General features: G+C 38.0%; 1 protein-coding gene across 1 annotated transcript in view; it reads left to right on the plus strand.

Annotated features, from left to right (window-relative positions):
• Window positions 1–15,786, plus strand: part of pawr (PRKC, apoptosis, WT1, regulator) — a 100,312-nt gene that overhangs the window by 56,327 nt on the left and 28,199 nt on the right. The window contains exon 3 of the mRNA XM_088922844.1: window positions 3,819–3,947. Within this exon, the coding sequence (XP_088778970.1) occupies window positions 3,819–3,947 (129 nt within the window). The remainder of the gene's footprint in view (window positions 1–3,818; window positions 3,948–15,786) is intronic.

The following is a 15,786-nucleotide window of genomic DNA, read 5'->3' on the forward strand; positions in this document are numbered from 1 at the left end:
TTTAGTTCATTAAAGCAGAGTCAAAACTCAATCTGCAATTAAGGTGTATCTTAAAAGTTTTCCTAAGGAAAGCAATACCTAATTAAATTTTAATTGAATTCTCCAAAATGTGTGGGGTTTGTTATATTGCAATAACATTACCATGTCTTTATGCTCTTAGCAAAATTTGATATGAATAAATATTTAGATGCATTTTTCCCCTAAGATAGATGATACTCTATCTGTATGTGTGTTTATCTGTGAAATAGAGGGAGGATTTAATTAACCAGTGGAAATAGTCTCTTTTATTGCTGGTTTTAATAATATCTTGCAAATGCTTTTTTTAATCACGAATATTTAAACTGTCTTTGTTTATATAAATAGAGCTGATTCTAACAATGGTAATGTTGGTTTTCCTAAACTAACAGCAGTGAACCCTTGAGACAGAAGTATTATTAACCCCGGGAAGCAGGCACTGGGAGTGGGACATTAAATTCACTCACTGACCTTCCCAGTTTGGATTTGTCCACATCCTTACAAAAGATGGGAGGTTCTGGACTCTTGTTGAATGGGACTGTTCCGGAATTCATGTACTAATTTGTCAGCTTTCTTTTACATGCATATATCTTCAATGACAGAAAACACACAAGCACAGCGATATTTCCTGGAAAAAAAAAATCTTTTTAAACTAAAATTAGGTTTTCCAAACCCATACATTAACATAAAACATAAACAGCCACGTATTTTGGGGCTATTTGTGTTACCGGGAGCTTATAAACAGGAAGGAATACAGATCTTAAATTGGCTGCTTATTTTAAGGATTTGGCTGTCCTAAGGGTTTGTTTAATGAGGGTTTCATCTTCTGAAAATTGCAGGAAGTCAAGAGCCCGTGTCCTGCTTTAACTTTCATTGGCTGGTTTGCTGATATAGCAGAAGTGATGTTGGGATAATTGTGCAAGACCCTTCACACTTCTACCCTCTGCCACCTTAAATTTAGATCTGCATTTTTAATCATTCACGTTTGAGGTTTAAGGTGGCCCAGTGTGTTCCAACTTGTGATCAAAAAAGATATAACTGCTTTTTGGCAATGTAAGCGTGTAGCAAACACAAACGTATTGAACGTCAAAATTACATGACAGGTAGAGGTGAGAAGACTTGCATCACGATTTTGTTGCTGTACTTCCTATAGTAATACTATATGATATGCATAATGTATACTATATTTGTAAGTTACATACGAAGGAATAGATTTCATTTGTAGAAAACTTATTCTGTGTTACAATATTACATAAGTATACTGTCGAACAATGCATAAGTGCATTGTTGTATACTGGTTGCCACAGGATATCTATCTGGATACAGCTGCACAGACATATGTTATTTTCATAAAGGTACACAGTTACCGATCATGTTTAATATAAATTGCGACAGCTCACTGCCATTTTGAGCAGTTTTCATTTCTACGGTCGGTTGAACGCACGTACTGATAGTTTCACAGGAAAACTTCCACGCAGCCTTTTACAACAGCATGAATTTTCCATTTAACTGCAAATACGTTCTGGCCACCGCTATCACTAAGTGAGCCTTCTAAATCCATTTTCGAGATTCTGCATATGTCAAGTATTTCAAACTGTCACTCCTGTTGAAAATTGCTCAGTGACTAAATATACTGATATATGAAGAACCTGTACAATCTGTAAAGTTAACTACTATTATGGCTAAAGACAGTATTTAAACAGCTGATTATTATTAAAACAGACATTTTGATGTGCAACAGTGCCATTATTGCCGGTGTCTACTTTCTGGAGATTTTATGGGTAGTTACGTGTGTGTTCACAATAGTAAGCTAGAAGCTGAAAGGCCTACCAGAGCCAGCTGTGTGTACACATGTATGTTAGGCCTTTGCTGACTCTGCACACACTCACGTACCTTTTCAGTTTTGGAGTGTTCATATTTGGTAAAAGGAGGCCTTGTGGTGTCCAATAACCAACCGAAATTGAAAGTGTGAGTGTTGCTTTAATGTTTAGTGTTGGAAATTTTGTTTTGTTTCTGTGCGTTAAAATCAGACACTTCAATCTCTGGATTATCTTTGAATAGTGAGAAATATATTTCTTTTTTGTATACTATTTTAGAAGCATTTCTCTGTAATGGTGTATATGGGATTTTTGAACCAATCATCTGCCCTTTTCATGTTATGAATAGCCTGTTAAAGGTTCAAGTATGAAAAACTTATATCAATAAAAATAAAAACTGCATGCAATTTAATACACTAGTCATTTAGATGTTAAATGTAAGTGTTACATATTGCAAATCTATGCTAAATATGCTAATATACCTCACAATTAATAGTAAGACAGATGGTTACTAATTAAATAAGCTAAAGTAATGGAAGTGTGCTTAATGATGTGAATGATTTTAATTTATACCTTTTTAATATGCAACAAAGATTTGTGAAGACAGAGAGGAATAGCATCTGTTTTTGTCATAGCCATATCAAATGTCATTGTGTTTTCTGGGGTCAGATAAGCAGTTGCAAATTGGGGTGTCTGTTCCCTACAACTGTCAGTGTGCCTCTGAAGGAGGGATTGCTGGGTCCTGGAACGTGCTTTCCGCTGTGAGAATTTGGCAAACAAGATTAGCAATAATAGTACAGCAGCTCTTGGTATGTTAAGAAGAAAAAAAAAATCTTGTTTCCCAGGGGCGTTGATAATCATTTTGGCAGGAAAAGCATTGCAAATTGTTTCATTCCTTTTGCCCTTGTAAGGTTATTTTTGTCTTTCACGTGTTAACAGAACTTTATATTTTATTTGACGATAGTTCCATTTGCGATATACTGATTTTGTGTGCTAGTGAGGGCATTTCTTGTCTCTAGTTAATTTTAACATCTGTTTCATATTCCAGTGCTGAGCAGTCACCTCATTACAGCTCTTGTTTGTAGTTCACCTCTTATGGAAACAGATGAAAAAAGACCAATCTTAGTGATGTATAATCTTAATCTTGTATATAAAACTGCATTTATATTGACTCATTGAGATCTTTTTATTGTTGCATACTCACTGAGGACTGTTTACTGTATAGTCGTAATTATATGCTCTGTAATAAACACAATTTTGATTACAGCACATATCCATTCCACTGGAAAGAAATTGACTCTTAAGAAATTCTGCAAAATGATAGAATTACAAATATGTGTCAAGGTTTGAAAGAAGTGGGTAATGTCTTACCTGAAAAGAGCTAACAAGAAATAACATTTTATTATATATAGTTAATGTTTTGCAGGGGTAAAATGTGTGATATGCTTTTTGGCTATAAAATAGCCAAATCTTAAAGTATTTTTCCTATCCTTGCATATACCTTACCATATGAGAATTAATGAATTCTCAACAGCATCTGATACTGAAAGAGTAAATATCGTTGAGAAGTAGTCCGAATGACATTTTAAAAATCCAACATTGCAAAGGTCGTCAAATTCTGAACCTTGCTGTGTTGTGGAAAGGTACACACATCCTTGTTAAAGTAGAAATTCATATTTAGCTTTTGTTTTACTACCCTTTTTTAAATCCCCTTGTGTAAAACCCACTGCTTTTGTGCACTAAATCTGGCTGCTCGGTGACCTTATTCCTGTAGGTTTTTGTTGTGCTTTGGTAATCTTATAAATTACGTCATAAATCCCTCTTTGGGGATAATAATTTCTTAAGCTGATTATATGGTTCTGAACTATGTGTAGTTGGAGGTTAATGAGGTAATAGTGATTCTGTGCAGCCGCGGAGACTGATGAGCTCTCTGGATGAATTTCGACTGGAGTGGTTTCATTTCCCTGCCTTTGTGTTCGATTTCAGAGTCTCGATGAACTAGATGACGACGATGCGGCGCAGAAGGAACGGAACAGGGAGGATGCCATTACACAGCAGAACACAGTACAGAACGAAGCCCTTGCGTCTGACCCCAGCGCCTCTCCTTTATCACAGGTAGGGGGTATTCCCATTCACAGCCCACTCTCCTACTGCAAGTGCTACCTAACAGAGGCACTGTTGACAAGAAAACTGCTGGACCTGCAGTGAGCCTGCTCCACCTTCTTTACCGTAAGCAGCTCAAGCTCCACATGTAGGCCCTGTTTAATTTCACTTCAGTCTTTTTCCCCCACTTACAGATATAACAACAAAAAAAAGGACACTTACCTTCTTGCGCCAGCACGCAAGTCAGTGCTTTATGCTAAGCCGTTTTCCTTGTGTTCCAAGTCTGAACATACTTTGTATTTGTTAACTATTAAGTCAGATGAGCTGGTTACAGGATAAAGAAGAAGAAACAGAAATTTTAAAGTGATGTTTCAGATTGCAGCCGCATGAGGCATGATAACAGAGGCATCTCTCTTTTGCCATTTTCTATGTTCGTTGCTTGCTATAAAGGATCAGGATATGAAAGATTTGGCCACTGCATAGTTATAAATTGGTAGTGGTATATAAAGATACAAGATCTGGAAACCATGATGTGAAGCATTTTGTAGATGAATTTTTTTAACAAAAGGGTCTGAAACTGGAACTTCTCTGGAGCGATCATTTGGTGTATGTTTGTCCTCCCATTAGCTCTTTTATCTTTAAACAGCCTGGTTGCTAACATAAGTGATTGATTCTTGCATTTTATCGTAAGATCACTTCCAGGCGTTTGTGTTCCAGATGGATATTTGCTTAGTTCATTTCCTTGACAAATGGCACAGTGTAACAGAAGTCCCTTGGTATCCTCAGGACACTAGATTACCTGATTTTCACAAATTGTTCTAGAGACAATATCTAGTGCAAAGATGTTGAGTGAAAACATATTTTAGTCCGTCAGGTACTGATAATCAGAACCCAAACTTTCAGTTTTGTCCCAGTTATGTTCCTTGCTATGTAGCAGAATGTTTAACATGCAAGAGGTAAGGCTTAAGTTAATTTATCTTAAATCTCATTTTGATTCTTCTATACACATGTAACTTTTTGTTTGCTGTGCGGTTTGTTGTCATTTTAAAACTTGAGTTATCCGTGCTATTCACTTAACTTGGTTATCCACTTCAGCATTGGAATCATTAAACACGCAGCATGTCAGATCATAGAAAAAAACACCTCTTAAGATTTCTCATGAGAGCGGTTTGGTTTAACCTAAGTTGTTGGCAAAGAACCAAATCTCATCATCGGAGTGTGACATTTTCTCTGCTTAAAAGACTTTTTGCCAGCACCTTATGCAATTAACACAGCCAAATACTTGTAAGATAAATGAGAACAGTCTGGGTTTTATAGCACTGGGCAATGGCTGTAGGTGCTTGTGCTGTTATAGTGTGTTTATATGCACATAGCCAGGCGCTGCTGTACTGTTATTCTGAAAGTTCCATTTAATGTGCTGCTCTGTGGCTAACGGTGGTAATGAATTTTTTTACTTTTAGCCCATGTTCCATTAATCAAAGTTTAATTACTGAATGCTACCGTACTCTGGACTAGATACACATCAGTGCAGATATACATCTATAACAATCCTTAGCTCCTCAAAGCAATGAAAATCAGACAGCATTTTTCATCAAAACAATTTTGTAAATGTGTATATAAATGCCTTTTCAGTTACTAGAAGGCTACTATCTGTATAAGAGTGTATTTTCTGTTATTGAAAGGTGAGTGGTTTGAAGACAAGGAAGTTATCACATTACTGGGAAATTTCTTTATGAACTTCTTAGATGCTCCTTAATATCCTTTTGAGAATAGCTAAACAGAATCTGTGTTTTTTACCTTTTTGACCTTATTAGAAATACCAGTTTCCAGAGGAATACGGTTGCACTGTAATTCTGGTAATGGCAAATGATTTACAGCATAAACCAAAAAATATTAAGGACATTTAAACCCAGGTGGAAAATTCAACTTTGGATATGCTACAAATCCCAAAATTGCAGTGTTTACTGTATATGGTGGCAAAGAGATCCAGTTAATGTATTGTGGTAACTGTGGAAACCTGGATTAAAAAAGGTCTGAGTAATATTGCTGCACATATACGATTCATTTTGATGAAAATACTCTGCGATCCTGTCCATCGTTCTGTCTCGCTTTTGAACACGGCCGTCAGGAGCCCTGTTCTCAGCAGGGTGTCTGTGGAGCTTCTTTTAGCACTGCCTGCTTATGGTCACCCCCCAGCCCAGCAAACCCTTTCTTCTCGCTGCCAAGCCAAGCGCAGGAAGCGCTTTAGAGGTGGTCCTGACCTCTGTCAGTAATTCAATGGGTTCAAGTGACGTTTTAATCAAGTATGAAGAGCAATGCTTGGAATGTGTGGAATGGGTGTCCTACACGGCTCTCCTTTGGCAAATCTGCCCAGAGCTCTGACTCCCCGGCACAGAGATGGGACAGTTCCGGCACACTGACCTTTCCGGGCACATAGGGAATCCGAAGCAAATGTCAGATAGCGCCGATGATAAAAAAAAAAGAATAACAAAGAAACGTTTTTACCATAACACTATATGTTACTGTTATGTATTTTAAATCTGTACCTAATGAAAGACTTTAACAAAAAAGTGAACTTGCTCGTAGAAGGTTTGCAATCATAGATGCTTTTGAATTTTCTTTTACCTGTTTTTTAATAAGTTTTGCGTATGAACAAGCTTAATTAGCAGCGCTTAGGTTGCCTTACCATCGGACCAGATGCCATTTCCAGCTTCCAAGTGTGGAAATAACAGGACGAGATTAGATCCAGGTGTTTAGCATGCTGCTCAGAATTTAAAATGGTAATTTGTTTGAGGCTAGAAAACGTCTGTGCCAATTTGATCAAACATAGTTCAGTACTAGAGTTTTACTTTGTATCTTGGCTTCGCTTCACTGTAGAAGCAGTTTGTATTAGGGCCACATTATACTGATACACACGGACAGACAGTGGACAACACGATAGAAACACTTAAGTAAGTGAGGGATACCAAGCATATTAGGGACACAGGTGTGGCTCATGTATTAATTAAGCATCTAACATCCCAGCATGCTTAGGGTCAAGTATAAAAATACTACACAGACTTGGTTGCCTATAATTGTGGCTTGCATGGATACAAGAGGAGACCTCAGTGTCTTTTTTGGGGGGTTGTCCGGTAGGAGTTTCACTCTAAAAGACAGCTCAATCTGCTGGTGTTTCACAAACAGCGGTGTCTAAGTTGATGTCAGCATGGCAACTCTCATGGGAAAACATAATCAAAGAGCAACAGTGGGCAGAAGCACATTCTCTAGGATCATGGTATTGGTACGTTAATTTAAAGTGTAAGACAAAACAGGTGAGCAGCTGCAGAGTAATTGACTGCAAGTTAAGATAGCAGTGGCGGTGCTCGTCTGTGAGCACAGCAGTGGAGATCGTGGAGAAATGTGACATGGTCAAACGAGTCATTTTTCATGCACTCAACAAATGAACAAACGCATGTGTGGCACCAGTGCTTGGTTTCAACAAATCCAACAGAAAATTAGGTGGTTCCATAATTGAACTGACATGGTTAGGGGGTACTTTTCCCTTAGAAGGCAAGGTCATTGCTAATCGCTACATAATGTACTGAGTGATTATCTTTACACCATGTTGCAGCAATTTATTTCTGCTGGGAGGGGGGTCTTCCAGGGTGACAATACCCCATCTACAGAGCATGTGTGCTCGCCCAGTGGCTTGAGCATGACACTGATGTTATCCATATCTCATGGCCTTCTCAGTCACCAGATCTGAACCCAGTCAAGCATTTAAGGCATATTCTGTAACAAAGCCTGAGACCGTGTTTGCCACCTCCATTAACCAAATGCAAGTTGACTTTCATAGGGAAGAATGGTCCTTCTTGCAGAATACCAGACACTAGTACACTCCATGCCATAGAGCATTTAGGCTTTACTGGCTGCACTTTGTGGCCCAACACCCTGTTAAGTAATTTTACATAGGTGTTTCCATTTTTTGGTCCACTGTATATTTGACTGACGCAGCATGCTTGTGCAGTGGTTTGCATTGCTGCCTCACAGCACTGGGGCTTAGGGTTCAGCTCCTGGGGTGCTATCTATGCAACATTTATATGTTCTCCCTGTGTTCATGTGGGCTTCCTCCAAGTGCCCAGGTTTCCTCCTCATAGTCCAAACATTGTTAACTGGCTTCTGGAGAACTGGCCCTGGTGTGAGTATATGCGTCCTATCCAGGGTATATCTTGCCTTGCACCCATTGCTTGTTGGGTTAGGCCCCAGTTCCCCTGCAACATTGAAGTGGATTAGGCTGTTAGAAAATGGATGGATGGATTTATGGCTTGCTCTTTCCACCAGAATTGAAGGATGTGACGTTTTATTGAGGTCATCACATGATTTTGGTGAATTTAGAATGATTTAAAGCTGTGTGTCATATAGATTCAGAAATCCAGGGAAAAAATATCCCGTTACCTTATACATTTAATTCCTTTGGCTTATTAGAAAGTTCAAAGTCTTCAAAATTGAACCAGTTCTCATTTTATGGGACTCCTGTAGTGGGTACATTTTAATTTAGCTGTTACTGCTTGGTTCTTTCTTTCCTCCCATCTCTGCTCCAACCCGTTTATCTCTGCTGTTTTCAAGTGCTGCATCTAATCCTGCCTGCAGCACTGTTCCACGTTTCACTCTTTATTAGTCAGTTCAAACATCCAGCACCAGAGGAACACCCTCATGTTTTGCTGTGCTTTTCAGAAGGAAGCTTTTCTTCAGCGGCCTCCTTCCCATATGTTCCTTGTTAGCAGACTTACCTGGCGATTATGGTGTGAGCTGTATGAAAACACTTCTTTTAAAGAAGTCTGGGAGCTATTTTAAAAACAGTGATGCCAAACATTCCAGTGTACTGTATCATCTGCTTTTAATACAGTCTCTGGCCGAAATGGTGGTGTATTGCCTTGGTTTTTACTCCCTCTAGCACACTACAGGTTTTACATTGTCTCCATGAAATTTAGATTGATTACTCTTGGACTGTTCAGTAACCTTATGTAAAAAATATCTGGCACCAGGGTGCAATAATTTCTTGTGTGTATAGAAATGTAGTTTGGTGTGCACTGTGCACCTAGTTAACCAAGAGATGTTGCTTTGACTGGACCGCTGTGAAGTTGTTTTTTTCCAGAAGGAATGTATTCCTTTCTCAAACATTTGATCCTAGAAAGCGAATTAACTTCTAATTATTGGAATATTTTTTTCATGAAATGTTTTATATAAAAATTACTCTTCCACACTTTATAATATTCTTTACTAGTTATATGTGCAGTGTCTTTGTATGATATATAGTATGTTTACCCTAGAAAAATTGCCCTCCCTGCAAATGTTTTATATTCTTATTGCTGCTCAAGGTTTTTCAACTTTAATATTTTGCTAAAGATAATATTGCTGAAAGCATTTGCATAAATGGAAATGTTACAATTCTTAATCTGCAGTACATTTGTAAGTTGATTTATAGAATAGCCTTGTACAAATACATACAAATAAACTCTTATTTTTTTTGTAATTTTACAGTGTAGACATTGCAAAATGTAAAACTCGTTTTTAATTTTGATATTTAATAAAATATCACAATCTTTAAAGGGTGCTTATCAGAGTTTAAACAATAAAAAATGATTGGGCATAGAAAATGTTTGTGTAGCTCTCCCACAATTACAAAACAGAATAATGGAAAAAATAAGCCATGACATGTAAGCTTGAATAACTTAGTTGACAAAATAGGAACAGTATCTTGAGATACTATGATTTACAGCTGTTGAAAGTCATGCGAAAGTACTTGCCCTTTTTAAATAAAAATAAGAACATCCAAAAATGAGTCATGCTTTATCTATTCTTCCCCATTTGTCAATCTATTAGGCTTCAGACTCCAAAGCTATACAAAAGATTATTTTTTTAATATGAAAGCGTAAGTCTTATCTCTAGCCTTGCTGAATACATCCACTGGGATTTAGCTACACATTCCTTATCGGTGTACCTAGGAATACTGTAGATGAATATAAGTTTAAACTTGAGGAAGAAAGCCTGTAAAAATGGTCAAGTACAAAGAAAAGCTCTTTTTCATTTTACTTTGCTGCTCTGTACTACTGAGAAAATGTTTTAGTAGTTTTAATGTGCCAGATATATTCCTTCTAACATAGTGCTATAATGGAAGTGCACAATTGCTGAGCACTTTTCTTTAGCATTGAAAACGTTTCCATTAGTGACAAATGATTGGGCACTATTTTCCATCATTTAAGGCATAGTCTGTGCTCATCGTTTTTGTACATTTAATAATTTTACATTCCATTCTTTTATTTCCATATTCAACGGTTACTGTTCAAAGCATTTCAGAACAGGAATTGAGCCCTGTTGCTAACCTATTAGTCATTAGGTGTAACAGTTTCCACTCTGTACACAATACCATGGCTTCCTGTATCTGAAAGGGCAGTGTTGTTTGGAATATGTCTGAATAATCTGTCAACATTTGTTTATAAACTGTTTTTTTGCAATGGATGAGTTTAAATAGGTTGAAGCTTATCGTTACACTAAGGACTCAACACAAAATTTTGTCATAGAGCATGTCAGATTTAATGACTGCAGTTGCTGAATCTCATTGCCTTTTCTGTCCCAGAAGGTGTCAAATTATATGACTAGCAATCGCAGGGGGTGACTAATTACACGATTCCCTCACGACTTTTCATCACTTTTCCAAATCTCGTATTGCCACTCGAAAGTACTACGAGGTCACCAATCAACAATCAACGTGGAGCACACCAGAATAAGAGGAGGAGCACCGCACGAAAGTAAACAAACAACAAAGATGAAACATCGAACAGACATCTGTGCTGGCTCCAGTGTTCGACGAGCCTCTCCTCCATTTGCACAGTCCAGAACACTCGCTTCCCTTCATGCCTTGCAGTGCATTGTACACATTGTACTTCTGGTTGAGCACTCATTGGCTGTAACTGTCGCAGACACAAGAGCCCACCCCTACGACTTGTGACTGGCTACGAGAAAATCAAACCTGTTTGATACTATCGTAGCGAGTTGTGGAGAGTCGTAGGGGCTATTAAGAGGGCTAGAACTGAGTCGCTAGGGGTGTCACACTACACAACGGACAGTAACGGGTGCGCGCTGCAACACTCTCCAACTCGCTGCGATTTCCTTACTATTATTTAAATGAAGGCTACGACTGAAAATCCTAGGAAAAGTCGAGTAGTGCGACACTGGCTTAAGAGAGGCAAATGGTAACTTTCTAGGGGTGTGGAATTGCCATCCTTGAGTTGCGCATACCGCCAAAGCGCTCTGCAGCACTTAAACCAGTTAACCTCAACATCAGGTGTTTAAGAGGATAGTGTTCTGGGTTTTTCTTCCCTTTTGAAGTACCAGTTTGACGTAGCTGGTCTTAATACTTGAAATCTTGGAAGATGTATATAGAAACCATCCATTGAGCATCACCTATGTATTGATACTAGGGCTGTCTGTTTTCTTTCAAAATAACTGTTAAGTAGAATGCATTTTGTATTAAGTGTCTTAGATATCTGTTCTTTACTAATGTACCCTACAGGTACATTTTTCAACACACCTCAGAGATATTTGCCATTTCTTAAAGTAGGACAAATTAGTTCTGATATTAACACGCTTGGCCATGGTCAGCAACAGGCAACATGACAGTGTTCTGGACACTCTAATCACAGCTTCGGTGCCCTTTGTGTACCCATTTGCATGCTGGGATGAATAGTCTTGCTTGGGTGGCTCACAGGCAGCTGGAGAGTGTTTGTGTATTTCAGCCACCTTTCACTTAATAAATCTGAAAAAATAGATTTCTTAAGTCTTATGTTCATGTTGTATAAAATCTGAAATTCAATAAAACTTCAAGTAAACTACAATGTGAAATAAAATCTTAAATCTGAAACACGATGTAAAGAATTAGTAATTAAAACTTTGCTCATGTAGTCATTCAAAAAGGAATTATACCATTGTCAGCCTTAACATACTGTTATAAATCAGGATTGTGCTAAAATGACTAAATAGGGAGGGTATCAAATAAATAACAATATCAGGTTGAGATACCAGATTTCTATTTAAACAAATAAAAACAATAATTTTACCCTTTTAAAATTAAGAATACTGTCTGCTAAAACATACATGTTCTTTTGTTGTTTGGCACAGCTCGATAATAGAACAATAATCAGACCCAAACCTAAATAAATATCTATTAACGCTACATAACACCACTAATCAGCACACAAAGTTAGACAGCATACAGTGGTTACAAATAAATGTGTACAATTGAGCAAGTTTTGTCGGCCTAATTTCTATGGACCTATAATTTCCAGAATTCTATCCTATAATTCTGAAAATGACAAATAAGCCCAAGAGACAAAACCTCAAAGTGAATTCTAACAAGATTCAATCTTTCTCTCTAGGCAGATGCTAACAAATGAATGGGAACAAATTTCTCTTTTCGGAGAAAGGCAACACTAAAATACGAGTTGCAATCCAAAGGTTAAAATCCGTTTTCTAATAAATCAGATACCAACCTTTCTTTTATAATAAAGTTCAGAGTCTCCTACTCAAGAGTTCAGATTACCAATAGAGAAGGAAGAAGAGGGTGATGGTGCTCTCTGACCTTGCTTCCTCCTGTCGTATTTCTTTTTCTCCTGTCTGTTTTTATGCTACGGTCCATTCCTGCAGAGGCTGGCTTGATGACCTCAACAGGAATGTCTCAGTAACTGTTGAATATTTGTTTGAATAATTTAACAGTGACTTTGTTTCATCTTAGGACTCCTTTAATCAATTGTATCTTCTTCCATGTTCACTTGCTTAAGACCCAAGCTACCTGTATATGAATAGAGCAAAACAATATTGCTGATCTCAAACTTTGAGAATAGGGTAACTTTGCTGGGAACTACGAATGTTGCTGACCTTGTAATTTGAGCGGTAGCTCTGTGGCTAAGGATCTGCGCCTGTGCCTGGAAGGTTGCCGGTTCAAATCCCGCAGCCGGGAGAGGAATCCTACTCCGTTGGGCCCCTGAGCAAGGCCCTTAACCTCAGCTGCTCCAGGGGCCCCGTACAATGGCTGACCCTGCGCTCTGACCCCAAGCTTCTCTCCTTGTCTGTGTGTCTGTGTCTCATGGAGAAAAGCTGGGGTATGCGAAAAGACGAATTCCTAATGCAAGAAATTGTATAGGGCTAATAAAGAAACATTATTATCACATTATCATTATCATTGTAAGATTGCAAAAGCCCCGAATGAAGAAAAATATTTAAAATTTAGCTTTGTAATATTACAAAGACGCACTCGGGGTAAAAGGACATCGCAGTCCAGATGCTCGTGACTCATAATTTTTCTATACTGCTCATGCCACTGTCTTCCCTTTACATTTTAAAAATGAATTTTCATACAACTGTATATCAGTCAGTATTTACAAATCTGCATGAAATGAGCTCTGTCCTTGTTTATAAATCTGATTTTTTTAATACAGTCTGTAAATGTAATCTCTGTCCAGTAGAACACTGGCAGTATATAAGGAACATTGATTTGAAGGGTGTGACAATCATTCAATTTAGAGGACAGCAAGTCCTGCAGTTTGCAATTTAATTTTGAATCACATTTTGAATATTCTACTAATCCTCTTCTATAGTTCACATGTGCATTTGGTTACAGAGAAGTATTTCTGAACAGGAATACGAAATCGCAGAAAGCCTTTGTTTTTGCATATTGGGCTTAGATAAATTGTCACTTTTGCAATGGACAGATAAGGATGTGGGGTGGACAAAAAAAATATTTAATAGTTAATATAGATACATTCAGTATTTAAATATCTCAAATTCAGTATTCAGTGGGAAATGCAACATTCCTCATAAAGCACGTTTTTCAACACGAGACCCCGCATGCAAAGATTATGCTGTTTTTTTTAATGTACTGCATAGCGCTCCAAGACAAGGATGCTGTCAGTATGTTGAAGGACTCGCTTGTGTCCAACGATAAGTTTTTTTTCCATTACATTTTGCTCAACACACTGTTTGCAGTTCAATCCTGGGGCATTATCAGTTTTGTGGAGACAGATTCCATTTTCCAGTTGTGTATGAGATGACTGCTAAAGAGATTCCTATGTTTTATTTATTTTAATTACATTGTGTTATTTGGTAGCTTTGATTTGTATTAGTTTTGTTTTGATGGTGGGTTGTGGGATAGGGGGAACTGCAGTTTGAATATAAATGTGAATGCTTACTATAGAATTGCCCACTTTCTTTTCTTTTCAATAAAAGTACATATCTGGGATTTTTGCAGTCGCATGCTATTTCATGTCTAGCTCAGCTGTGACGAACAGCATTTCACATTCATGAGAATAAATATCACATATTTTCATTTAATTTGCTGTAAAGAACATTTTATCAGTAGAGATTGCATGCATAGCCAGCAGACCAAAGCCTATAGTTCCTGAATGATGAGTAGCACTTAATGAATTCAGAAAAGGTTATTTCAAATGAGATATTTTCAGTGTTGCACACTGTGCTGCACGACAAGCTTATAAAGCCATTCCCTTGTCACTTCATCGCTTTAAAGCTGGGGTATGCCAAGCGATAACCTCTTGACATTGCCAAATTTCAAGAGTGTTATTCATCATAAAAATGTTGTCCTTTCACTAGCAAAGCTTTGCACTGCTGCTTCCAGTTTTGTTGTCCCAGTTTTGACTTAGTGAAAGTTAGTATAATGTCTGCATATTAAAGACGTGGTTCAGAGTGTCTGAAATTCCATTTCTTTTGATCTTCATATAGCAGCGTAATGGCACAGGACATGCTTGTCTTTTGTGATTACTTTCAAATTTGGAACTGCCAATTATTTTTTTCTTATCAAACTCCCCAGTTACTGCATTGCCAGTTGCTCAGCTCATTGTTCTGACCCTTGTACTATCATGGCAGAGGTGAAGATCGAGCATGTGCTTGTCATTTGAATGGCATTCTGTCAGACCACCCACTTTTGACACTGCCACCCCCACAGAGCTGGCAGGAGCATTACAGATTAGAGAAGGTGCTTTGATGCAGTACTGGATGTGAAAGGCCAACAGTGACACAGTTCTGTAACGAGCCTCCGATACTCTAGCCAGCTATAGACACGCCCAATCCTCAACTGTGTGCCACTGTACTAAGCAAACTAAACATCCTAGGTATCAAACGATTCTGTTTCTGGGTGTAGCTTGCGCTCTGAATGAGCCACTTCACAACTCACTGCGTTAATGCTGCTTCTTCCTTCTGGAACACTGGGCATATCTTTATACAATATTCCTTATTGTCACCCTTGAGTTGTGTCCTCCGACAGTATGTGTGGCAAGGTTGATATGTTTTTGGGTTAGGATCTTCAGAGGCTTTCCGTCTTTTATAACCTTGCTTTACAGATTTGTTCTCAAAACTCAAAGCTTGTGTTTTTTGGAAAATGTAAAGTTCTCAGTGGAATAAACTACCTGATATTTCTGGGAGAGTTGAAATTTTTTTTTCAGATAGGTCTCTGAACAGAGGAGTAGAGTTTTCTTTTTTTATACCTCACCAGACTAAAAATTGCACCTTAAATTCTTCATTAAAAGTTTTCTTATGGACACGGTTAGCCTTCCACTACGGGACAAGCCTACTGAGCCCACCTGTGGTGACCCATAGGTAGAACTTAATTTGTTCCACTGCATGTGCCATAGCTTGCAGACAGGTTGCCGTGAAATTGAACAGCGAAAAAAAAAAAGAGGTGTATTTGAGGTCCCTGATGCAACATACGTCAGTGCTAATAGATAATGAACTGGCAGCTCAGAGAAGAGCAGAAACCTCCAATAGAGAGCCTGCAGAGGGAGATAAAAACTGTGCCCAGTGCTTG

The sequence above is a fragment of the Atractosteus spatula genome, chromosome 8, assembly GCF_055471065.1.
Source record: "Atractosteus spatula isolate fAtrSpa1 chromosome 8, fAtrSpa1.hap1, whole genome shotgun sequence".
Taxonomy (NCBI): Eukaryota; Metazoa; Chordata; class Actinopteri; order Semionotiformes; family Lepisosteidae; genus Atractosteus; species Atractosteus spatula.